The 27923-nt window shown below is 39.0% G+C and overlaps 1 protein-coding gene across 3 annotated transcripts in view; it reads right to left on the bottom strand.

The window, feature by feature from the left end:
* Nucleotides 1-827: 827 nt before the first annotated feature.
* Nucleotides 828-27923, bottom strand: part of creb3l1 (cAMP responsive element binding protein 3-like 1) — a gene marked incomplete at its 3' end in the record, with an annotated part of 67436 nt that continues 40340 nt past the window's right edge. For 2 of the 3 annotated variants that reach the window (XM_079867907.1, XM_079867906.1), the window contains 11 exons: nucleotides 20179-20383; nucleotides 15783-15958; nucleotides 12572-12656; nucleotides 11207-11406; nucleotides 10934-11083; nucleotides 10761-10819; nucleotides 10172-10240; nucleotides 6871-6970; nucleotides 5604-5754; nucleotides 4663-4906; nucleotides 828-3072 (listed from right to left, as the gene is read on the bottom strand). In XM_079867907.1, the coding sequence (XP_079724033.1) occupies nucleotides 3036-3072; nucleotides 4663-4906; nucleotides 5604-5754; nucleotides 6871-6970; nucleotides 10172-10240; nucleotides 10761-10819; nucleotides 10934-11083; nucleotides 11207-11406; nucleotides 12572-12656; nucleotides 15783-15958; nucleotides 20179-20383 (1476 nt within the window). Of the gene's footprint in view, nucleotides 3073-4658; nucleotides 4907-5603; nucleotides 5755-6870; nucleotides 6971-10171; nucleotides 10241-10760; nucleotides 10820-10933; nucleotides 11084-11206; nucleotides 11407-12571; nucleotides 12657-15782; nucleotides 15959-20178; nucleotides 20384-27923 lie in introns of those variants that run through there. The other variant, XM_079867908.1, reaches the window with a different exon arrangement.

Here is a 27923-nt window from a genome sequence, read left to right as displayed (position 1 = left end):
ATAAGATAATAATCTGGTCATTTAAAACCTTAAATTTGTATGGTGAGGGACAGAGTGCTGACACCTGGTGGCTATAATATGAAAATACAGTGAACGCTCTGTCTATCTATCTATCTGTCTGCCTATCTGTCTATCCTGTGCGATGTCTGTGCGAATTCAGGAAGGTTACATACTCACTGTCTGAACGTGCTAGTAGATCGCATGCGATGTAAAGCCAAAGCTCGCGTTTTATGTGCTCACTCACTCACACTATACGGTCCGAACGTCGAGCTGCGACTTGACTGCTCACACTATGTGTGTGAAAAATGCGCGAGAAACCCCTGTGCCGGGTTGCGCAAATAGACCATTATGTATCCAGAGATATTGTCAAAACAAGCTTCAGCTATCAATATCAAGAGTATTTAACATTTCCAATGTATGTATTCAATTATTATAGGGCTTAGTATTATTGTATTTCAATTAAAAACAGCTTTATTTCAAAAACAGCTTGTTTAACATGAGCATTGTTTTACAAATTAATAAAAGAGGTAGCTAGGCCTACATCGCAGGTGGCTTCGACGTGGTATAATAATCCATTTTTCAATATGAACTTGAGGTAAGCAACAATAATTTGAAGCTAGTTTGATAGCTACAGAACTTAGATCTCCCTCTTTTCGTTTTCTTTCTTGCTGCATTAAAGATTAAATGGTTAAACTTTTGTTTTCGCGCAGGCGCAGTGAGGGGAAAATCACTTCACCCTCACCAACCTTTTTTTCAATTAATAATAATAATGTTTTATGCATAAAGAGGGTATAATACAGAAAATAACACAGGAGACAATGGGTTGCATCTGCAAATTTTGTATTTTGCTTCATTCTAACTCTACTTTAGATACGACAGAAAAAGCAAGAGGTTCAGAGCATAGATACATACAGAGCCAGATCCATACACAGATACTAATCAACCCAAACCGCATGGTGATTACCAAAATGCATCGGAAATATAAAAATACGTCCTCCATATTTACAACCAACATTTATCATCAGTCATATGTACAAAGGGCAAAAGGGGCAGAGATACAGATGATACCAGCAACAATTACATTTAAAAGCATAATCTCCATCGTCATACTGGGCATTAGATTCAATTCCAGAACGCTGTAAGATATTCTGGAGTTCCAGGTTTGAGACTAATTGTCTGTGAACAGTATGTGCAATGAAGTCATAAAGTTTACATTTATTGACTTAGAAACATTCAAATCCGTTCAATATTATTATTTGACAAGAGGAATCTATTGATGGGTGAGAAGACTGAAACAGAGATGATGAAAAACTGCTCTGTCACCAAACTTATAAGAAATGAAAGCTCTTTTAAACTATGGTGAATTCAGTTTTACGCTGATAATGAGATGTTATCTACTGTTCTTCCATGTCATAAGCAGCCAACCCAGTTTTTCATTGTGTTATGGCACATATACCACAGAATAATTATTTGACTGTGACAGCCACTTTCATTCCTATAATTTAATCAGAGGCAACTTGAAGAATTAAATATCATGTTTATCAGTGGTTATCTCTAGCTGTACAATAAAAGTAATATTGTGGCTGAAGCAACAGAGGACAAGAAAATGATTTACCAAAAGAACTGAAAAACATAAAAGAAAAGATTTTATGATTAAAAAAATTGTTTCTAAGCACTGACATCTATAACAAACAAAAAAGACTTTTGTAAAGCATATTTACACAACTGCACTATCAACTCCCAGATATTTTTGGTGAATTTTACAGTGGTCAAACAGTTCACTCACGTACAGAATACAGACAGTCCAGACTAACATTAAAAAGAAGTATTCCATTATCAGAAAAACCTGTTTTAAATAATATTCGTTTTCAAAGAGGTTCACTTCTTTTTCCAATAACTGTTTGTTTTCACCCTGTATCCATTAAGGCCAATGTTTTTAATGGATTCATGTGGATTGTACAGAATTCTTCAGAGATTGAACACGGTTAAACACGCACAGGATTTGATCGGCCCTGTTCATTTTTCTCTATATATACAAAACTTTCTTTACACAGAAATAAAGATAACAGAAAAAACTGTTTAACAGTTATGACAACAAGATCATGTAAACTTTACATCATCTTTCATTTAAAAAAACACAATAACTTTCATAATTTTTTTGTGCATAAAATAAATATGCTCTTTTTTGGATGCTGCCAATACTAGAATATATTATGGATAAAATTTTAAATTCAGTACAAAAGCCTCTGCCTTTTAAAAGTAGAAAACAAAAATAGAATAAAACGCATCGATAAAAGTAAGCGAAGTAAAAGAGGTTTAAGAGGAAAATATGCTGTTAGGAGCATCTTAAATATGACTACATGAAAAAGAATGTGAAGGCACTTAAATCAATTAGTTTTCCTAGTGCAAAACAAGTGCAATCCAGCTTAAACTTATGCAGAAAAAAAGCAAGCCAAGATGGCAGAGGAAGAAAATCCTGTCAAAGCAAGCTTTGCGAAACCGCAAAGTATGTCAGGCACCTGTGATTACACCTGCTGGAAAACATTCAGAGATTAAAAAAAGAGTTATAAAAAGAAAAAAAGAAGTTCTTTGGGGTGTAAGGATATGTAGTAAATGGACAGTCTCATGGCATTTTAGGAAAATCAAAACAAACACTCATGAACTTTCCCTCCCACACCCTTTGTGTAAAGTGTTTCGTGAATTTAGAGCTGCAGGCTCACATCCATCTAAAACAGAGCAGCATGTACAACCGCCCACATCCTCTCTTCTCTCTCTTAGTCCTTAAACTCAGTGCTTGCTGGCAAAGGGGACTTTCAGTGTATGGATGAACACCTTTCTCTTCTCACAGTTCTGGCGCTGAATGTCATTGGAATTCAAGTCAGGCGGGTTGGATGGTGGTCATGAGGCTTGTTGGTTTTTTTAGGGGGGGTCAGGAGACTCAGGATCTGTAACGGTAAGGGTCGAGGGCCGAGTAGTGCAGGATCATCGGACTTTAGTGGAGGCCTGGGTGATGGAGGCAGCTCCACTCAGAGAAATTAGAAATATTCAGCTCCTCCCTCAGGATCCCGCTTTCTGAGAAAGAAAGAGACAATTACTAATTATTCAAAGGGATGTTTGGGGTCGGTAAGATTTTTAAAGTCTTTAATGCTCACCAAGACTGCGTTTATTGTAGCAAAAATACAGCAAAACCAGTAATATTGTGAAATATCATTACAATTTAGAATAAGTGTTTTCTATTTGAATATATATAATGTGATTCATTCATATCAGCGTCATTACTCCAGTCTTCAGTGTCACATGATCCTTCAGAAATCATTCTAATGTGCTGATTTACTGCTCAAGAAACATTTCTTCTTATTATCAATGTTGCGCTGCTTCATATTTTTATGGAAACTGTAATACACTTTTTTTTGTTTAGGATTCTTTGGCGAATAGAACGTTAAATAAATAGAAAAAAATTTTGTTTTAACCATATTTTGTAACCAAGTTTTTACTGTCAATTTTGATCAATTTAAAGGTTGTATCAGTGATTTCAGGCCCCCCCAAAAAAAGATCACATTCATCTAATCTTTCCTAATGATCCGCTAGCTGCCCGCCCCATAAGCATGCCGTCAAAAAAACGCATCTCTGTAGGCAGCTCTGAGATCTGCACACAAAAACAATTGGTTTCACCAACCACTCAAAACCAAAACAAATAGTGTTCCAACCAATCACCGACAGGGGGTGGGTGTTGTGAGGTTTTGTGCTCGTGCATGGCTGCACGCGAAGTCAGAGCTGAAGAAGAAGCTGGCTCAAAACCTCACAACACCCTCCCCCTGTCGGTGATTGGTTGGAACACTATTTGTTTTGGTTTTGAGTGGTTGGTGAAACCAATTGTTTTTGTGTGCAGATCTCAGAGCCAAGGCTGCCTACAGAGACGCGTTTTTTTGACAGCATGCTTATGGGGCGGGCAGCTAGCGGATCGTTAGGAAAGATTAGATGAACGTGATCTTTTTTTTTGGGCCTGAAATCACTGATACAACCTTTAATATGTCCTTGCTAAACAAATGTATTCATTTCTTTCAAATAATAAAAATCTTACTGGCCCAAACTTTTAAACGATAGTCATCTAACACTCAAAATTGATATTTAAAGGCACACTATGCAGTTTCCGTTTTTCTCAAACAGCGACCCCTAGAGTCGCTGTGGAGTACTTGTATTTAACGCTACTGTCGTAAATACCACTCATGCAGAGCCGTCGTTTTCTTTTCCTTGACTTTTCCGACCGCGCTTTTTTTGTTTTCTTCGTCGACTCTGCCATGATTCACGTCTGAAATGCGTGTTAGTGATAGAGGCTGCTTCATATCTTGTTGATGTATGTGACGTCGTGCCGTAAAGCAAGTCGTGATTCTCGCGAGATTTGTCGGGGTGCCACCTCTCAAACCTGCATTGCTGGTTTTGCCAGCGCCGCCCCCCCCCCCCCCTGCTTTGTTATCGGGATGATTCGCCCTACTACGAATTCGTTTACCATCTAAATGATTTCGAAGCTGTTATATTAAGATACAAATCTTGCATAGTGTGCCTTTAACACAAAAATAACTATATTAAATAATTTTATAACGTGACTGTATTCAAATTTTATAAACCTGACTATATTAAAAGTACGGTCAGTGTGTGTCTCACCTTGAGTGGTAGTGTGGTTCAGGGGGACGGAGTGGGGCCGCGGATGTGTTGCTGTAGCTTGCAGGCTCCGGTTGGGCCTGGTTCAAGTACCTGCTCACGAGAGCAGAATGATCCTGCTCGTGGCTGTCCTTCAGGTCCTGTACGTGTCGCGGCACCCCCTCCATCCTCTCCACACTCAGCAAGCCCCTGTGGCCGTCCTCCACTGGGCCACCCTCGTCATAGAAGAGCAGGCTACGGGAGCGGACTACACACACACAGAGAGAACAGAGTTACTTATGTCACATGTCTTGCATGATTTGCTTACTTTGATTCTCATGAGATATGTAGAGAGAAGAGAAGCGTGTCTTGGACTCAAAGACAGTGTTTAAGGGAAAAAAGAGCAAAATTTAGAGAGTGCTACTCTTCTAGGCAAACCAATACACATTAAGGCTTCTATGATTTTTGGTTACTACAGCAACCCATCACCATCATCCACAGGCAGAGTCTGTAGGGCCCTTGTGAAAATGGATGAGGCATCTGAAGCCCCTTTCAAGCACAGCTTTGATAGAGCCGAAAGAGATGAGGCTCGGCGTGTGTTGTAAAGTTGAAAGAGGATTGTAAAATCTGCTCAAAGGGAAGTAATGATTTCAATCTAAAACTCTCCGGGATGTCTGACAGTAATTTGAGGGTGAGAATGGGCACAGTCGGCCCAGGAGCTGCACTAATAACCTTTATAAGAGAGACGGACTCAAACACTTTCAGTCTCTTGTGGGGGGAACGAAATAAGTGCTGTCAAAGACACAGCTATTATCTGCCTGGATAATTAAATGTGTCTGAAAGCTGGATGACCTACAAATAAACGCTTCTTTGCTCATACGCAGAGAAATGTAATAATATCATGCAAAGTACACAATGAAAGTTGATGATTTCGACTTTACATTAGGGGCAGGGATCAAACATACCCTGGCTGGTGGTGTAGAGGTCACCTGAGGGCAGCGGTGAGGACTTCACCGTGTGTGAGGATGATGAAGATAAGGAGGAAGAGTAGAGGGAGAGCTCGGGCAGGCAGGGAGCCAATGAGCCCAGCACCAACACAAAACACAGCGCCACCACCTGGCCAGGAGGAGGAACCACACACACGGTGAGCACACCGCCCCACTGTAATCTACTTGCACTACAGCTGTCAGAGCAGTGCTGACCTGCCTTTACATGCATAGGTTCAAAGGACTAAACTAAACAGACAAGCCCCCGCTTTCACAGACAAGGCTTAAGCCTAGTCCCAGGTTTGAGCAGTTTTAACTGAAAGCAACTTTCACTGGCATATCTTAAAATATGTCAGTGCCATTGTTTTGTCTCAAGATGCACACCAGTTAAGTTTTTTTTCTAAGGCAGGCACATTTATAAAAGCTACTTAAAGCTACAATATGTAATTTTTTTCACCGCTAGGGGTCGCTAACCTCTTACGATAACAAAGGCGTAGGTTGATGACGCATAAGCGGAATTATGGAACTTCTTGTCATGCCGAAGGATCTAATAATGTTTATGGATGAGTGAATACATTGATGTTTTTTAACATGACTGTGGTATGAAGCAGGGCACGATTGCTAATGAGAGACAGATATCAGCGCCACACGCAAGTCCTGCGGATATAAAGGAACGAAGACATTTTATTCTACCGAACTACCCGCAAGTGCTGAATTACTACTCTACTCACACATGTCAGTTTATTAGACGAATGAAACTTGTGAGGTAATGCAGCGCCGTTTCACTTGGTCTACACTATCACACTAAACTGCATTTGAGTGTGTTGAAAGTGCCGCTAGACGTAACGCAGTTGTCCACATCTGTCGCCATGGTTACCATGTCATATTACGTCATTGACAGGCGACAAGTGAACAGGGACGAGCCATTATTTAAAATTGGAATTTCTCTGAAATTAAAAATCTTTGGGAACTTTTGGGATATTGTAAGTACACAACTGCAGGAAATATATCACACTGTGCAAGTGATTTTTGGATATTTTATTACAAAAATCTTACATATTGTATTAATTTAACTAATGTATCCTAATTTAATGAATGCCTACTCCTGGCTTAATCTAAGCCTTGTCTGTGAAACCAGGCCATTTCAATAAGACTGTTAGAGAGAAACACAAAGAAAATGTGTGTGTGAATATGAGTGTGTTGGAATAAATGCATGTGTTTGTACAGTATATGTGTGCATATATACCATGAGGCAGGTTCCGGTCTGCGTGGAGGCGATCTTGCAGGATCGAGGCACTTTCCCGCTCACTAGAGCCTGCAGTCTTTGTAGCTGTTGAAGTAGAGACCTATGGATGATAGTAACAACATCACAAAAGAAAAATGATTAGTAAAGTCTTCAGTTCAGGGTGTAGGCATCATATTTGTCTGCAGGCTATGTGTGTTCTTCTCTGTGCCGTTTTGTAACAGCAGGATCTTCTTATTCTTAAGCTCAGAGAGCGTGTGAGGATAATACAGCTCTTACTTGCCACAGTGTTACATAAACTGAACTCCTCACCACTCACACAGTCTCTCCCACACAAACGCACTCCAACTCCTCATCATCGCTTCTGTATGCGTGCAGTGGCTGTTAATTGATTTCCCCTTCAATTACTTCCTTCTTCAGAGGCCAATAAAACATACTCTTCCTCTTTTGCTCTCTTACACACTCTCTGATGTGACCCAAAACTTGCATAGTTACTGTACTTATAGCCACAGAATCTGAATGATATAATGGCATACTACACATACTATTTTTGCAGTATGCACACCATAGGCACATTTTCCATCTGCACAGAATACCTGGATGACCTAGTACATTTACAGAAACGTTCAGGACACAAGTAGAGCACACTACGTGAGATAATGTGTTCGGCCTTCTATTTTCAGTGTTATGTTTGAACCAGAATTCAAATCAGAATCACTTTTTAATAATCTCATTTTTGACTGGTTATATGATAACAAATTTATACAGAATTACATAAAAATGTATATTAACTATTTCAAATGATAACTAACCTGAGTTAAACAAGCAATGTAGTGAGGTAATGTGACATGTAGCTCTAGCACTAACAACGCCAAGATCACGGGTTTGATTACCAAGGAATGCATGCGTCTGATAAAATCTATACTTTCAATGCAATGTAAGTTGCCTTGGATAAAAGTGTCTGCCAAATGCATAATTCTACATGTAAAAAATTGTATGTTCACTACTGTTTGAATCGTTTATTGCATATTGTATCCCACATAATGGAATATTCTAGCAGGCAGTATAGTCTATTCAAAAACTAAATTCTCTTCTATTCTTAATTTCTTTTTAGTTTAATCTCTTATGTTTGGTATCTTATTTTCTATTAATTATTTATTTTATCTTGTTTTTACTGTTTAAATAAAGCTTTACTCTATAAATATACATACACTATGTATGTATGCATGTATGTAGTATATACTGTATATATACATATATATATATATATACACACACACATATACATACATATAATATTTCACATTATACTGTATATAAGAAGCAACTTGTGAACCTGTGTCTGTGCATGTAATCTCAGCAGCAGACTTTCTCAGAAGAAATTATTCACTCGATGGTGTTTTAAGCCCCCAATGGCTCCTTAGAGGCAGCTAACCCTACCCTCAACCTTTAACCTACCCATCCCCTCGCTGCCTGGAAGGCGCCGTTGGGGGCTTAAAACACCAAACACCGAATTATTCTGTGATGATACAAAAGGACATTGAGCTCCCTCTAGTGGAGTAACTAAAAAGCAACATCATATGATAGAGAGCTCCTCCAACGCCAGAGAGAGCCATTGCAACATGTTTAAAAACAATAATAAAAGGCTACTTTAGTGTTTCATCATTTAGCAGACTCTTTCATCCAAAACAGTACATGGAGTTAAGTGCTTTTTCACTTGGCTACATCACCCCAAAACAAAACAACTAATATTAGCTTTCACAGATACATACAATACAGAATCTGTCATGAGTGCTGTAGACTAGTCTAGCTTAACACAGTATGTTATCAGTTGTGAGAGGGGCTCAGACCGCCCTACTAACCAAGCAATAATCATCTCAAGTTGATCATATAAACAGTGGTTTTCTTCAGATTAATATACAACCCACCCACTAACACACAAACACAAACTCCCCCCTGCTGTCTCTTTGAATTCTCTTAGATAACTCAGAAGGCTCTATCCTAATAAGAATCGGCAGAGAGCCAACACACACAGTCTCTTTATCCTGTAATGAGGGGCAGGCCGGCACCATGCTGCGTGCTACTTTAAGTGTGTTGTTAATAAGGGGCCTGAGCCAATCCTCGTTAAAAAGCATTACTATACACTTACTATACACCTTTCACAAGATTGGGGTCGGTAAGATTTTTAAAAATATTTTTGATAGAAGTCTCTTATGCTCTACAAGGCTGGATTTATTTGATCAAAAATACAGTAAAAAGAGAAAGACTGTGAAATATTATTTCAATTTACATTAATTGAAATTCTTTAGTCTTCATCTAATATGCTGATTTGGTGCTTAAGAAACATTTAATATTATTATCAATGTTGAAAACGTTAAAGTGAACAGCATTTATTTTAAATAGAAATATTTTGTAACTTATCCTTGCTGAATAAAAGTATTAGTTTCTTTAAAGAAAAATATATTTTACCAACCCCAGGCTTAAATAACAAACCAGCCTACAAAATCCTGACATGAAGAGAAAACAACGAAAAAATCCTACAGCACATGATGCTTTACTGTGGTATTGAATGATTACAGTATTAATTTACCATGGTATTGACATGATACTCAAATGTAGTTCAAAACATGTTAAACAAACCACGATACTTTCTTGCATATTTTTATTAAAGGGATAGTTCACACAAAAATTACAATTCTAAACATTAGCAAACCTAAAGTGCTCAATATAAATATATAATTTAGCATTTTGACTTTCATTACATGAACAAAACCTCTTTAAAATATTCTTTAAAATATCTTCATTTGTGTTCTATACAAGAAACTAAACCATATAGGTTTGCTAATGTTTAGACCCCACATATATATATATATATATATATATATGTATGTATGTGTGTGTTCCAAAGAAGAAAGTAAGTCATACAGGTTTGGAACAACATAAGGGTGAGTAAATGATGACTGATGGCTGAACTACCCCTTTAAGAGCTGGTGTCTTCAATAAGGTTTTACAGTTAATCCACAAAAAAGCTGACTTTGATAACACCCAATCCCCCATGGAGCACCCTGTCGACAGCGCCTATGTTCTAACTAGGCCACCCAGTAGAGAATGAAAAGGTGCTGCTCTATATGATCGGAAGGGGAGGTTAAGACCTGCGTGCATCTGGACTGACTTAACAACAGCTGCTGACTGCAAAGAAGCTGCTGCGTACCCTTACCGCAAATACGGTTACAATTAAATTGATTAAAATTCACCTATAAATGATTCACTGTGATTAAACACAAGCACACATATGGTATCTCACCTGTTGGCATTCTCCAGCGTCTCAACTTTTTTCCAAAGTTCATTGTTCTCTGAAGTGTAGTTCTCCACTCTGAGGAGGAGAAAAAGTGTTCACAATGACAGATTGACACATAAATAAATCGTTTCCATATGTTTGACCATACATAATCCTGTCAGCATGACTGACGGGAGCATGGTGGAAAAAAACAGTGTATGTGTCCACTGTGAGTCCAGTCTCTCCAGCACATTATCCAAACCCTGAGAGCCTAACAGCAGCAGAAAAGGGAAAATGACTCATGCAAACGTACACACACCCCAATGAGTGCATGGACTGTAGCCATTGGCCGCATTCACACAACAAAAGCCATAAAACAGCAAGCAAGAAATAGAGTATTTTGCGGGGAGAGGGTGTGCTGGGGTGAGAGAGAAGAGAGGATTAAAGGAGAGGAGGTCAACAAAGAGAAAGAAGGATGAAGGCACAGAGAGAGTGGATGCTAGTGCTAGACAAACAATGCAAAAGGGGAAGAAAAGGAGAGCAGTCAGAAAGGGAGAGGGAATGGAAGAGGTAGAGAACAAAGCAATAAGAGGGAGAGATAATAAAGTGGAATTACTTTTTCTCCAAACACTCAACGTATTCCTTCTTCTTCCTGCGGCTTTCCTGTGCAGAGATCTAAGACAAAAAAATGCACCTACTTTAGCATATATATATATATATGCACACAAATATCATATAATAGGAAACTAAATTGATTCAATATTAATAGTATGTGATCATAAGTAATACCTTATTTTTTATTTTCCTGCGCACTCGTTTGAGGGCTTTCTCCTCGGTTTTGGTGAGCGGTAGTTTGTTGGGGACAGGATATCCCTCAGCGATCAAAGTCCTCTTCTCTTCCTCTGTCAGCATCAAAGGGCCTGATGTTCCTTGCAGCTTCTGCATTACAACACAAGTCATCGTTTTCACTCTGTATATATGTGCTTAAAATGTATGTGTATAAAAATTGGAATTGTATATAATGAATGTGCTGTGGCACATGCTGTGTTGCGTGTGACTCACATGCGGGGCGGTGAGGAGAGGGGACGAGGAGATGGCTGTGGAGGTTCGGGCCTGTAGCCGGGCAGGGCTGGAGGGAGGCAGTGAATGTGGGCTCTGCAGGTGGCCAGGGCTTAATGGTGGCAGTGAATGTGGGCTCTGGGATCCATCGCTATCGCTGCCATGGCTGCTGGGAGGAGTGGGTGGCAAACGCAGATGTTCATCTGTTTGGGACACAGAGATAATCTTGAAGCACCTGAAACACCCGTGACTCATGCTAAACATACATGCCAATCCGTCAGTTAAAATGGGCAGTGAATCTTTGAGCAACGACAGGCCAAAGTGTGAAAGTGAAATTCAGTCCATTCACCTGTCATCAAGTAAAGCCAATAAAGTCCAATCCTTTCGGCATTTCGCACACAGCACATGCATGCACAATGATTCTAAGTGTGGTGGATGTTGGAGTCATCATGAGTTTTTGTCTGGCGATGTCCCAGCATATACACAGCACTGCTTTAATACTGTTGTTTTTGGAGGAGCAGAATAAAAGAACACCATGCTGCCAGATAGACAGCGCGCACACAATGCTTGCAGGTGTTACAAGTTGCTTGCCATTAGTAGATTTTCATCTAAAATGGCGTACGGTATACTGAGGGGACAGGAGGATCTTATCAAAATCTTATCGACCAAAAACCTTTGAATGCTAGTGTACAGTGCATGACAATATATGAAACTATACCATGAGAAAATGCTTGTGTGCACAGTAAAACACACATACACACACACACACACACACACACACACACACACACATACAATAAAACTCTCAATAAAACTACAGACATGCACCAACCTAAAAACAAAAAAAATGTAAATAAATGATTACATTTTACCACAGTATTCAAACAACACCAGGGTCTAAAATGCAACTGTCAGAGGTTACATCAGACCCTGTTTTCATCAATGGGCCATTCAGAAAGGGCTAAATCTGAGATCTGAGAGATTGTCAAACACATGCAAAAGTTAAATAAAGAAACACTCACACTAAGCCTCATTTCCTCTGGAAAAGAAACACACCATTAGAGTATTTATAACCCTGAACTGACCTTAGAGTGAGGGAGCAGAATAAAAGAGGGCTAATTTGGTTAGTGGAAGAACTGCACTGGCCATACCATATGTGGCAACTAAGTGCTATATGTTGGGTACATTAGCTTGTTGTTGTGTACCTAAAGTAAAGGTCTACAGTGCATTCTTTTTAGCTTTTTATTTTGAGTACAGTCCCCAGCATAGGTTGCTTGTATGCTAGTGTCCTTAATAGGCTTCTTAACTAGCTAAATCAGCAAGCCTCCCTTGTTCAAACAACTTCATCATAAAGACATCCACACCCACCTGAAGGCACACTGAGGAACTGGTTCACCTCTCTGGGCTCTGCTTTGATGGCAGGAATTGAGTTTGAGCTCAGGCCTTTGGAACCCTAACAGCACAAGAAAAGAGAAAAACAATCATTAATGTAAACATGGAATCTAAATGTAATGCATTATTTAATGCACATTCCTAGTCTCAAACCATTCACCTGTGCATGTTTTGTCTTTAATACTAATTTGATCAACCTTAGTAGTTGCTCTCCTCTAAAATTACTTTCTTTTGCTGCTGATAAATTTAAGTATCCTGTTTCATCCAGAAATACATCACATTCAAGAAGTAAAATGGAATTCACACTGACTACATCAAACCACACAACATATGCTTGTACACTTACGTATTTCTGAAATAAACATCCTGTCTATCCTGTCTACAGCAATATGTGGTACAAAGACATCATTCAACTTTATCTGAGAGTCTTTGATGATATCAGGCTGCAGGGGTCTGTAGTATTTGATGATATTTGATGGTACTGAACTGTTAAGGTACTGGACTAAATGTGCTCCATGCTGGATGTCTGAGACAGTAAACACAGCTGAAGGCAGACTCAAACTGTTTACACTCACAGAGCAAAGGCTACCCGCCTGCAAACCACACACAGTCTGGCCAACGACCAACCATCATGCACAAAGAGAGGTGACATGAGCCTCAGATCAGAGGGGCTGCTGTACCCTTCGCTTCTCTTCACGCCCCCCCTCTCATTACTTTCAGGGTCAGTGGGTGGTATTCCCAACAACTTGAACTGGTAAAGGCCTTTGTACAAAAATATTTGAATATATCTGCTGTAAAATGTAATAAAATCGGCTAAAGTTCAGCTATTGGCAAGAAAGTTGTCAGTCCATATTACAACTTGTGACACTTTACTGTCTTGTATAGGGTTTCTATTTTATGAATGCATCCTTATGTGTATTCAGACACTGCACATTAACAACACAGAATCCCACGAGCACGAGTGCTGATGATACGCAATTAATAGAAACGTACATTTTAGACACAATATCGGCATTTACTTATCTGCTCTGCCAACAAAAATAGATACAGACAAAGCCAAAGCAAAAATAATCGTTTCCTCACCGAGCAACACAGCAGTGGTGTTTTGTTCCTTAATGTATCAGTGTTCTTAAATGAATCAGTGGAGTCAATGATTCAATGACTCACTCATAAGTGCCTATGCTAACATATTTCAAATAGCTAATGAAATGTACCTTCCTCCTCTTCTAGTCAAGCTTCATTAAAATTAAACTACAGCAAAATCAGGTCATATTCTGTTTTAGTTGGACCAAGAACTTGGATTACTTCAACATTCCAAGGTGGCCTCAAAAAGGTTCCAATGCAGTGCCTGAAGATTATGTTCATGAATTATAGTTATTATGGTGTGCTGTTTCTTAATGCCATGTTATATATGTTTTTTGTTTATCTGGTGAGAGCTGCTCTTCCTGTGGCACACGCTCTCACTGTCTCCATGAGGACGCTCTCCAGTACACTGACAGTGCAGCTGAACTCAATGGGAAGTCAGAACAGCTTTACGCCATGTGCTGCCCTTCTTAAATAAAGGACATGTGCTTATATAACCCCATCCATCCAGAATATTATTTAATCTAGCCAAGTTTTTCTTGACAGCACTTTGTTGCTAATGGCGAGCAAAGACTGTTCAAGCCTTCATTCTGTGTGTTTGCTTATTTTGTTGACAGGTATCTTCACGCAGCACACAACTGCTGCAAACCAGCTCCCCGGAGAGGGCAGAGTTTATGGGAACCGACGGAAAGTCTGGCCTGAGTTAGTGTCAAGTCAGGGAGAAGAGAGCAGTTCCGTGGCTCTGATGCTCATAGAGAGTCCACTGCCAGATCCAAGAGACCTCAGCAGCCACAAAGAACTAATCTACTCTCAACTCAACACTGATGCTGCTGGAGCAGATTCCTATGCTTCAGTGAGTTCAACTCCTCACACACACACTCGTACTGCGAACATGCTCACTGGGCAGAGATGTGGAGCAAACTGCCAGCTGAGCAAAAGAGCACATGATGCATATGTGTGTGCGTGTGGTTTTCATTGTAATACTAACACAATGGTCCCTCTGGTGCACAGTGTGTGCAAGGTTCACCATCATCAGCTCCGTTCGATATCCACTCAAAAGTAACAATAACCTAACTAAAAACACAAGCTTTCGAACTAATGTCCTTTTTTAAGCATAGCCGTACACAGGGTTTTCGAAATATTGAGGTACAAAAACTGAGCTTGCTCCCCTGATTTACACATGTGCATTTTAAGATGTCTGTAGGGCAAAAATTGGATAACAATGGCATTAAAACCCATGACCATGAAAAATGTAAGCATTTGGGTTTGAAATGAAAGAAATTTTAACAGGTAAATGATAACAGAATGATAAAAGAATTGTCTTTTTTAGGTGAATTATCGCTTTAAATCTTGAGCAAATTTAAAGAAATGAAGTAGGAGATGAATAAAGAAAAATAGCTTAAAAAAACAGAATATATTGTTTTTATCAATTTGGAAATATTTTTTATTGACTGTCCTAACCATAACCTATAAACACACTTGTCAAAGCCACACATTTTACCATGTTCTAGTGTAGGTCTGAGGACAATGAATTAATTTACTGAAAGTCTAACAAGAAAATGTAACCAAGTTCATCCAAATCTTTCACAGTATGCACACATTTATTCTTATGCATAATATGCTGAAAACGGCTCTGGTTGAGTTGTTTGCATCCCCGTATATTACTGTCTGTCTTTTAACAATTCAATCGTTACACAGCTGTCAAACATTAAATCTTTAGGTACTTTCTTATATTATCATATCACTCTTTGACCATTAAAAATGAAGCGTTGTGCTGGAAATCACGCTTGTGATTCTGTAAAAAGGAACGGTAATGCCTGCCTTCTTTGATTTGATTGGCCATCTTAGTGTTTTTGACATTTCCAAGAACTGATCAGCTCATTAGAGAGAGTTGGTTATTTTGGCGGTGTACAATATATTTGCTGCACCAAAGTACAGTTATTATTAGGCAATTATTTAATGACTATTATTATACACCTCAGAAAAAAATACAGAGGTCAGGACCTTGGAGACTTCAATGCTGGGTACAGCCATGGTATGACGACCATGAAGAATCAGTGTTTTACAGTGTGAAACAGGGAGCTGTAATGACCTTCTCTCTTACCTTTTCCCCAGAGTGGTTCCTCTGTGGCGGAGGGGCAAGAGTGAGGGGGTGTGAGCAGGTGCTGGAGTTGGCCAGAGGGGGCGCTGTATCAGGGCAGTTCTCTGGCATCAGGCTGGGCTCCTGCTTCACTAGAATGGCTGTGAGATCCTGACTGAACGACCACATCCCTTCTGAGTCTGAGGAGAGAAATAACATACTCAAACAAACAGAAAACAGATGAATGAGGTCTGTTAAAAACTAAAGGCTTCTTTACATTTTTGCTGAAATGATAGAAATGATCTGGGGGATGACATATGTAATGACAATACTTAACTAAAGTCCCCCAGAAGACACAAAGATCACACAATATGCTTCTGAAGTTAAAAAAAAAGGAAGTGCAACAGAATTAAACAGAATACTGGTTTTAACTTGACAGTTGGAGTGGTCTTAAAAAACGTGGCACTAATGGCAAGAGAAATTACACAACAGCTAAAGACATCCATAAAAAAGCACCGAAGTAATGCAAGAACAGCGGTCCCTAAGTAAGGAAAAATTAAATTGCAAAATCCTGTGGACTGTGAGCCACTGATAATAAACTTATGTACAATGATACGAAAAAAAACCCAACAAAACAATATATTTACTTTTTTTTTTTACTGTATTCTGTGCTTTAGATTATCCACATTGTCTTTGAATTTTCTTCATTTGGAGGGTTTTTGTTTGCTTTCATTTTTCAGAATAACAAAAAATGTATCCACGGACGGACAGCCAAAACAAATAAAAATAATTTAATGTATCACAGTGTACAAGACATTATTTAGCAATGTAATGAATATGTGTGCTTAAAAAAAAATTAAAACAGGGCCTTACAGGCAAATGAGTATTATCGTCTCTTTATACTGTTAACACAAAAGCCTATGGGGTGGGAGGGGGCAGGTGAGAGATTGGGGGCATGTAGGGTGGCTAGAGAACAGCTCTACATGTCTGGATGCTTCAAAGGGGAGGAAAGCACTGCAAATAGAGGGAGCCCTCGTTATCACATCGCCCTCGGTAGCATTTGTGTGCAGGCTCCACTGCAGAATCAGTAAAACATTATGCGGCCTTGTAAAAGAAGGATGGCAGGTTTTTCATGTTAGTCCTCTGTTAGGGAAGGACATCAGCAGGAGTCTGATTACGACAGGAGAGCAAAGCTCTTTAGGAGTTCTGCTGTTTGGTGGAGAGAGCTGAATTTTATACTTCATAGCTCTCTGTCTGTGGGGAACCTCTGTAAAAACACCCAAACCATCAGTTCAGTATGGCAGATTAGACCATAAGAGTCTGTTCTTCACCAAACTAAAGCAAACACACTCACAGAGTCTCTATTGTGAATAAGGGATTAACATGGTTAGACCAAATGTACACTTTCTCAAAAATCTTTCAGAGGGGTCATCTCCATCTCTTGCATCTACAGGGAACCTCTCATCCTTATCTGGTATCATCCTTATGCTGGTTGAACTAGTTAACTTACTACACCATAATAAGGTTCAACATCCAAAACACAATATAAACATTTTAAATATTCAGATCCAAAAACTAAAGTCAGTAGCAATGATACGGACCTTCACTTCAGATAAATTTAGCATACACAGTAAAAGTTTTTTTGCAGATGGAGTAAAGCAGTAATTCATATTTTTAAAATGTCATGTAAACCTTTAATTTGACTGAAATCATGCCAGTCAAAGTCAGCAAAGTCAGACTATCAGATCTAGATCCCAGCGACAGCAGCTCAGTTTGTTCAGCATATACAACGGGGCTAAAGGCAAACCCTAAGAAAAACATGTTTTTCACTACTCTCATAGTGTATGATTGCAGCAAAAAATATGTTTTTTATTGAACATTGATGGGGCAACAGATTTTGTGTGAAAATAAATAAAAGTAAAAAGTTTAAAAAGTGGCATAAAAGTGGATTGTTTGTTTAAAAGTTTTATAAATGTACGAGGTGGCAAGGTGGGCCTTTTACGCACACACGGGGTAAAAGGCTCACCAGCATGGGGAAAAAGGCACAAAGTATTTACACAAGTATTTCAGCTAAAATAATACGCTGTGCCGTTGTCTTCATCCGCCCGCATGAGGAGAAGTGCTTTAGTTTCACTATCTGTTCAATTTGACAAAAAATGTTGACGTCTGAGTGAAAGGCATAAGGGGATGTTCAAACAGAATGCGTTTTTGCTCTTAAAACACAAGACGCGCATAAATGCAGAGCCGCAGCGCTGATGAATGGAAAAGAAGGGTGGGTATCGAGCGCGACACGTTGAAAAGCTGCGAGACCTGGCGCAATGGTCAAAGATGATCATCTAGCGCATATTTAAATAGAAAAACTATTAAAAAAGCTTACTGTAAACAGCGCTGAGTAATCACGTCATCTCCATAAGAACTTTATGATTGGCCCAAAGGAGACTTCTTACGTCAGCACGTTCTGAGTCTGACGTTGTACGTGATCATAGTACCGGTAATCTTCATTCCGCATTTACACAGAACACATTACCGGTAATTAATGTTACAACTTCCCCCTAATGGTAAATTTCCGGAACCATTTCACCGGCATTTTTGAAAAGGTCCTATTCACACATGATCTCTTGCGGTAATTTACCAGTAAAGACAAGTATGTGTGAAAGGGGCTATTGTGTCATGTATACTCAAACAAAGAATTGCCATGAACAAAAGTTGTTTATACATGTTATTTTTACATGCAAATCTCCAAAGTCCCTCCTTATACTCTACAGACGCTACTAGGGTCCTGCCCATAGGGCACTGTAAGGCTTTGATGTCTCTCAGGACAGCAGGTATCATAGTGGGGCGACTCCAGGCCGGCGGAGACGGAAGAGCGATGCTCATTAGCGGGTTTAAAGTTACTGCAGAGCAACAGGAGACAAAGTAGTGAACCAGTCAGTGCTTACTTTAACTGCCCTCTAAAGCTGCACACAGTCTTTATAGGGGCAGGTTTATGGGTCAGAGGGGATATCACATGATACAACTGAAACACCTGAACTCATTGTGGTCATCTAAACTCCCTACATGCAAAAAATTTACACATGGAACAAGTACAACAGCTTGTCACTGGGACGGTAACCTCAAAGGGACATCTTTGTTACTTATTTACCTCTAAAATGTACTTAATACTGGATTAATATTACTGGTCTAATTACATCTTACATTACACTATGATTTTTTGGGATATTTTGGGAATATTTAATTTTATTTTATTAATCAATAAATTTCACTAGAAACAAACCTTGTTGTATTATTTTAATTTAATACTGTGAAGCTGCTTTGATACAATCTGTATTGTGAAAAGCGCTATACAAATATACTTGACTTGACTTGACTTGATTTATCCTGGAAAAAGGATCATATAAATGTGTCTGTATGGCTGAAATAAGTTAAAAACATTTGACAGCTTACCTTAATTCCTCATGCCTGTAAATTGTATAATTAAATTTATTGTCAAGTTAAATGTTAAAATTGAGTTAATTCAGTTTAAACAATTATTGTTTACATTTTTACTGTTCTTTTTATAGAAATACTCTGTATTTCTATGTTGTCAATGACAATCTTGTTCAAATATCCCTCTCTCTGCTTTTTTAACAAGTCGCATCCTGCTAATATGTATGTTTTTTTTTACAGTCTATGCATTGTACCCCTAAAGTTTAACTGCCGCTGTAATCTTAAAGGAACATGTTTGCATATTTTTCTGTCAGTTCTAGAAGGCAGAGAGAAAGAAATAATAGCATGAATATGTTCAAAATAGACCAAATTCATTTTGGATGCTCAGAGCAGAAAAGTCTGGCTAAATGGACTGAGAAATCCTGCAGCACCTTTACGCTTCTTTAAAGCTCTGTTGATTTAAAGCCTGACTGGAAAGAAGCCGCAGTCTGAGCACACACTCTCCTCACATAGTCAACCTAAGTTCAGGATGATGCAACTCTCTGAGCCACCCCCACCAAATTCTCCATCTGAAGCTGGAAACCAGATCCTTTTTTATTTTATGGATGTCTACAGTTCCTTGGCCTGATCATGGCGTGTGTGTGAGTAAGAGAGAGAGCGAAAGAGAGAGAGACAGACGGACGAACTGACAGAAAGAGTGAGCGAGTGTGAGTGTTGGCAGTCTTCCTGGAATTCCCAGCTTCCAATGGTAGACTGAGCTCTTGGCTAGCGCTTTGTCAAGGAACCCTGTGCTGCACGGGTGCTCCAGGAGATAAGGAGGAGAGATGCAGAGAAAAGACAAAACAAATCTGCTGATATATGATCTTTTGAACTATGTCGTTTATCAAGACTGCAAAATCTTCTCCTGATAATCTAGCATGGAGAGCTGATTTTCTGCGTGAATAATGACTAGAAAGAAGAAGAAAGAATAGGGTATGCTAAGCTGGTTGCTAACCTGCATCATCATCTGATTTGATGGGCATGGAGGGGCTCTGAGGGGCAGAGTCCCCGCTGAGAGAGTAGCTGTGTTCTGCCTGGATGTCTGGGTTTGGAGGGTCCAGATCCATATCAAGCAATGGGTTCCTCTCCGCCAACAGATGATCATCAAAGAAACTGCTGAAAAGGTCATTGGAGAAGTCCTCCATCTGCTCGGAGAAGTGCTGAAGGGGAGAGACCACAAAAAAAAGAAAGATACATTTTATGTGAAACGAAAACAGAAAATTAATTAGTGGTGGTTGAATCCTCACTTTTTGTTATAATACATTTAGTTGGGTACTTATATGTGGCCTCAGGAAGACTAGTGACCACTGTTTTTTTATTAAGCAAGGGTGCAATAAACTGATCATAATTGACAGTAAAGATATTTATAATGCTAATAAAGATTTATATTTTAAATAAACGCTGTTGTTCTGAGCTTTCAATCCATTTTTTCTATTCCACAAAAATATTAAGCAGCACAACAATAAGAAATGTTTCTTGAGCCCCAAATCATCATATTAGAATGATTTCTGAAGGATCATGTGACACTGAAGACTAGAGTAATGATGCTGAAAATTTAGCTTTGACATCACAGAAATAAACTACATTTTTAAATATATTACAATAGAAAACAATTATTGTGTGTTATAATAATATTTCACAATATTACTGTTTTTACTCTATTTTTGATCAAATAAATGCAGCCTTGGTTCAGCAAAAGAGACTTCTTTCAAAAATGAATGAATGAATGAATGAGGCATTTATATAGTGCTTTCATACTGTACACCCAAAGCGCTTTAAAAAATGATCTGATGACTAAAAAACATTTTTTTTTTAAATCTTACCGGCCTCAAACTTTTGAATACTGTATGTTCTAATAGTGATGGAAGAACAAATAATAATTTGGCTGAATTCATCCCACTCCCTGATCATGATAAGCAAAGATCAACTCAAATAACATCTTGAGACGCTAATTTGATATATAGCCTCTTTTAAAATGATCATTTATATAGTCACTATTTAAATTCAGAGCAACACTGATAAACCCCTTCTATCATTCAGTTTAATGCGTGTGTCTGAAAGGTAGACCAAAAAAAGCTGTCGTCACATTACCAATGGAAGAACGTGTGAGTGCGTCTACGCACTGAGGGTATGCGAACGTGTGTTTGCCGAGCGAGGGTGTGACAAAGGTGTGAGAGGACCTGATCGTGTTTACATCCTGGTGAACGGGGACAGGTGTGTGAATGGCACACCTGTAGGGCAGTGAGCATATAAAACAGACACTATCCACAGATCACACATACGCAACACATGCAAACATCCACACTCCCAGCACCTGTGTGAGTTCCCACACAAACCCCTAACCACGGCCATACTTTGTGAAGAGAGGACTGGGAAAGTTCTGCTGTTATGAATGTTTACTCTGGCTGTCCCCAGTCTACCAAACAGAGCCTCCAAAACAACAAACCTGAATTGAGAATAAGAGAGAATGGAGTATTGTACATTTATAAAAATAAAGGTTCTTTACTGGCATCGATGGTTCCACGTAGAACCTTTAACGACCATTCTACAAAAGGTTCTTTATAGAGGAAAAAGGTTCTTTGTATTCATATTTTTTGCTTGGGGAACCAAAAATGGTTCTTCTACTATGGCATCGCTGCAAAAAAGCTTTATTTGTAAGAGTGTAGTTTGCAGTATTCTGGTAAAACTTGTTCGTCACCATATGGATGCATAAGCAGAGGAAACAAACCCTGCAATGCCAGTTATCGTATTGTTTGATGAATGACATCCTGGGAACACCCTGATGATAGAGTTCACGAATTGACGCAGCTCTCCAGCCGTCAGTGCTGAGCTAATAACTACAGTTGAGAATGACAGTATAAACAGTCCCACCCTAAAACTTTGATGTTCGTCAAATGCCCCTGCTCCTGGATGTGTGGGGCGGATATGTTTGCAGACTTGATTAATCCGAACTGAAGGTGCTATTTCACAACTGTGAGCTTCATATGCATGCAGGCTGCATATACTGTAGCCTATGTTTTACGTTGCTTAATAGTGCCTTAACAATTTTGTCAATGAATCTACAAATAAATCTACTAATGCAAAATGCAAACAAAATATGAAGGAGCTTTGGTAGAAACCTGCATTCACGTGTGCAACTTTTCTATCTGTGTGGTCCTGTCTGTTATCGGAGCAGACAGTCAGAATACTTTTCTAATCGGCTTTATCTCTCTGTAGAGCACCTTCCTGTTATGACAAGTGTCAGTTAAGAGTTTCTTGTGGTGTCTGGTGTTCAGTTGGCCTTATAGGGGCCAACGGTAATGATGCAATGCTGGGGTGCTGATGCAAGAGTCCTGAAATTCCACATCTGGAAAGCTCCTCAAGAATTCCAGAAGAACTTGGAAGAATGTGTCTCTTTTTGCAGATTTTGGAAGAAATGACAATAAGTCATATCTCAACACTTTCAGGTCACCTCTCAACTTTAAAAAGTAGAATGATGACATTACGATAATGACATTAAAATGCAGACTGAAGGAACATGCTACTTTGAGGAATAAAAAAAGTTTGCTATTTAAAGTGGCATTGGTATAATGCCAAAATAGATCAGTGGTCAGGTGGGTATACAAGCAGCTTTATTGGATCAGATGGTCCTATACAACAACAGACCTAACAGACCCTTCACATATGTACCCTAGTGGTCGAATAAGTTTTCTTTTCTTATTTTCGCTAAATGTTCTGTATGATTTCTCAGAACACAGAATGATTTTTATCTATGCTGTAATGGGCACAACAAGGAAGAGAAGGTAGTATTTCTGCATTTTATATAAAGAAGGCCTCCAACAGTAGAGCTTCAAAAGGCATTGAAACAAGAGGAGCATACACGCATACTCATTTCTTCCTAAGCTCTCACTCTCACATATCAAAGAAGACAGAAAGTACATGCGATCAGGATATTTTTCATTTGAGAATCCTGAAAAAAAAAAGGTATATTTAAATAGAAAACAGTTATTTTAAATTATAATACTTCACATTGTTTTTAGATGTCGTTTTGTTTTTGATCAAACATCATCGATATAATATTAATAGCAACAGTAGCATCAGACTTCTTAAAAAATAAACCTATTGGCCCCCTTTTTTTCTTCAATACATGTCTTATTCAATTCACTATTATAGCAAATACTGTCATTTAAAATATTTCTGGTTTGTCACTTCGGCTCTCCTCCAATGGGGGTGGAAAAGGAACCACAGCTGCAGCACTGCAAGAAATGTGTGTGCAGACTGAGCAATGCCCTATTTTTCCATCTGATCCATTTTCTTGAAGTAACGATTGGGTCATGTCCGGGTCTAAGCGGGCTGGTAAACTGCACGCCTGCTCGACTCATCGCATTCCATTCCCTTATTCCAGACCTCCAGCTGCACTCCAGCCAATCGGATCTCAGTATGCAAATGAGGAGAGGGGAGCTTGTCATTTTGGAGCTGGAGTGCAGGGTGCGCATGGAGCAGCTCGGTGCGCATGAAAATAACACATTAGTCTTTGGAAAAATAAATACGCTGATAAAAATCATTCAGCAGCAGTGGAATTTGGAATACAGCCAAACCCACAATGTTTTTGGGAATATGTGCCTCTCGCTGAGCAGAAGAGTTATTTCTGAGAACAATGAGTCACAACGGGGAGATTCATTCTCAGAGTGGCAAAAAAAGAGCAAGGGGGAGAGGGCGAGAAGTTCTTGAACTGAAGATGGAGTTTGCAGATGGTTAGTGTTTACACTGTGTGATGCAATTAAAAATATGGTTCCCTCATGTGAAGCATGAATATCAGAGCTTCAGCCACAGCATGATCTGATCAGTTTTATTTATTTACATTTCTAAATATTTAGAGCTTTCTATTCCAAGAGGCATGCATGAACTATTTTAACTCATCTGCAGTGGATCTGACATGTTTGACCTAAATTTAAGGACACTGGTGTGTGAATGTGGGGTTAAGATGCATTTTTACAGTCATATTGTCTCCAAATCAGCACATCTGTTATTTAAAGCCAGTTCATATTCTAAAATTCAGATTCCAGCTGGCAGCTGTGAGAGATCAGAGATGGGTCAGGGTGGATAGTCATGAACTAACGCTCATTATGATCCGCTCAGCATGCATGATGAGGCGGACGTGTGAGAGAGGGGGAGATCGAGGGCGATCGAGGGAGCCAGGCCTCTGCAGGTGTTCACAGGTGAGGGCTGATTTAGATTATAGGCATAGAGTCAAGTTCACAGCTGCAGTCTGAGACTTCTGTAAGCTTGCCACCAGACACAGACACCACCGTCCGACCCACCTCTCTAGACATCAGGTCACACGGGTTTCTCACCAAAAGGTTTTCAAAGCAAGTGTGTACAACTCTTTCTGAATGCAGTACTGATAAAGAAAGTTCAGTAGAGTGAAGTCTGCGCGTGAGGTTTTATTGTAGTCCTTGCTCTCCTCCTGCTCCTTCACTCCCCTCTCTCTCTCTCTTTCTTAGTCATTCTCTCACTTTCTTCTTCCTCCCATTCTAACTTTCCAAATACAAAAACGTTCTCTTTAGTCCCTTCCCCCTCTCGCTTTCCTCTGGTTTCTTAATTCCAGTTCCAGATTTTTTTTACGTTTCGCTGTCAGCCACAGAGCAAGAGAACCATGACCACAAGAGGCAGTTGGGCTTCAGCCCCACCTCCAGACAGGAGCCACTGAGGGCAACAAACCAGACGAGCTCTTCTAGAGGTGAAACGGCGGATGGCAGAGAGGTTGAGTATGAGAAAAATGTTGACAAATTAGAACTGGATTTTCATGACTGCAGTGAAAACTGCAACAGTGAGGCCAACTGTAACTTTCAGAGAAGAGGGTAGCAAAGGAAATGAGGACACAAGTGAACTAACGGGATATCCTAAGGAGCAAGGAATCCCCATAACCACCCTCTATTTTCTGCTACTGTTGCACTTCGGGAGGGGAGTGGGTCTCCAGATGTGTTCCCCATCCCCCCTTCAAAGGGCTCCCTGCACTCTGTAATTTTGCCAGTCTAAATTGCCTCTCTCAAATGAGCCTGAGGCCAAACAGCCCTGGGCAGAGGAATATCCTGTATACAGACCAAAGAGCTGTGTTAGTCTAGTCTGTCCCTGTCTGACCACAGTGAGGAAAAGGAGAGGCTTTGTTTCTTTCAAAATACATTCTCTTGTAATATATTATTAAGATGACTACCGAGAGCATAACTACAAGAAACTACAAGTCAAATTTGCGAGACATTGTAAAATTGTAAAACAAAGTCACAATTACTGAGAGAGTCACACTGTGAGTGATGAAATCACAATAATGAGGAACAAAAGGTCACAATTGTGAAATATAATGTGTGTAAATAAGTTTATGTAAAAATAAATTTGCATTTGTGAGATGTACGAAAAATAACATCGCAGGTATAAATTCTCAATAATAATATAAAATCACAATAATAAGAAAGTGTCACAATTGTGAGATGTTAAGTCATAGCTACAAGAAATAGTCAAATTTGTGAATCACATTGTAAAATATAGTCAGAATAATTAGAAAGTCACATTTGGAAGATATAAAGTCACAACTACAAGAAATAGTCAAATTTGTGAGACCACAATAATGAGAAACAAAGTTGTAAAAGATAAAGTTTTTATGAGATATATAGTAAAATTAGTGAGACAGAATCACATTCTGAAATATAAAATCACAATAATGAGAAATAAAGTAACAAGTGTGAGATATTAAGACAACTACAAGAAATGTGAGTCACATTGTGAAATATAGACACAATAATGAGAGTCACAATGTGAAATAGAAATAAACGTGCAGTTGAAAAATATAAAGACGAAACGAGGAAGAGTAAAACCGCAATTCGATTTTTTTTTTACTCTGAAGCAGAAACGTGTTTTGTGGGAATTGTGCTGGCAATTAAATACATTATCCATTGCAGTTATAATAAAATACATTAACTCTCATTATCATCTTTGTTATACTCCATTTTTAAAACTGTCCCTGGAATTAATAGTCATTATGTAATTAACATAATCAGCTGTGTCTTTGATCCTCAGTAGAGAGGGAGCCTGGGGAGACAATGGTGGAATTCTGAGTTAGGGACCTCAAGGTAAGCTGACGACATGTTCCTGCAAACACTGACACCCACCTGACATGTTTATTCAGAGCCTGAGGGGTGAGACGGAGGTAAGAGTGGGTACACAATACACATATGCCTCTGCAGGGTTCACTGGCTTAGAATGTGGCTAAGAATATGTCTTTCCACATGTGAAGAACAAGTTATACATGCTCTTACGAAAAGATTAGAAGTCAAAAGACACACTGGGCACAAACCAAGAGCGCAGTTCTGGAAATTCTTTCTCGTCTTACCCCAAAGGCTCTGCACCTCTGTAACGTAATGTGTTCCAGCTCAGACTTTCCTGTTTGATCAAGCTTTTGGCAGTAATTCAGGCCAACATCTGAGTCGCAATAACACTCTGATAGCATTTGACCAAAGCTATAGATGAGTGTGCTGGATATAAATAAGACATTAACTTGACTTGCTTCCTACCACTGCATTTTCTCAATGAAGAGGAAGAGATATTGGAATGTTCTGTCCATCATCGCAGCTCGCAGTTTGCTTCTATAATTCATCTGAGACAGAACACTCTTTGGAGGTTAAATCTAATAGATTTGAAGGGTTCACTGAACAGAGCAGTTGGTGGACACCTCTACAACATCCACAGTTCTGCAAACCCTCAGGAGAAAGACAGAGATAGTTAAAGATAGAAAGAGTGCCTGGAGAGCAGGAGGAGTTCTGGCAAGTCAGTGAAATAAAACATCAGCTGCGGAATGAAGAAGAATTAATCTGGTTTAGTTTAGCACTTCAAAGCAGTTCAACATGTGAATCATTTTAAAATGACATTTTAAAATGACATCTGACTGTTCTTCAACCACAGGCAGTTATGTCAATAAGCACTAAAATATGTCTAGAATGTGGGTCTTCAGACTTTTTCAGGCCAAAGACCCCATGGAAAATTATATTTAAATTTTCCTTAATACGATTTATTCTGAGAGATAAGAAACATTTAAGAATAACTTTACCTTGTTAATTTAGAAGTAAACTTAATGTTGCATAATTTAACTGAAATATTGCAAAAAAAAAAAAAAAAAAAAAATGAAATGACATATATCTAGATGATATCTTTAGGCTTTTGCAATAACAGGGCAGTTCCAGGAGTGAGAACAGTCAGCAGCCAATATTATCTGTGAACAACTGCTTGTCTATAACATACTTTATAAATGCTACACAACTATTCAAAGCATCTAGCAATTAAAAAAAAAAAAAAAAAACGATCTGGTTTGACAGGACCAAGGTTAACACACCTTTAAGGCTCAATGCACTAACTGCTGATTTAGTATTTTGTGCGTGTGTGAATGTGTGCTCACGTAAGAACACACCTCAATGACCTCTATCCTCTCTATTTGTGTCCATCATGTAAGTAGATTTAAAACCTAAGCCAAAGGTATGACAAAAGCAGCCATACCTAACCTTTACTTAGCAATACATAATGACGAAATTACGTCAGTTGGGACTGATCGTCTAATACATTTTCCTGTGCACTACAGATAAGGGATGTGTGTGAAAACTATATGTGAGAATTACAGATATAGAGTGAATGAATTTAGATCAGGTGATGGATTAGTTCTCTAGATTCACACAGATT

Source organism: Squalius cephalus (genome assembly GCF_949319135.1).
Source record: "Squalius cephalus genome assembly, chromosome: 3".
NCBI classification, from domain to species: Eukaryota; Metazoa; Chordata; class Actinopteri; order Cypriniformes; family Leuciscidae; genus Squalius; species Squalius cephalus.
Note: the sequence above shows the minus strand (reverse complement) of the source record. Positions and strands in the feature narration are given on the sequence as shown.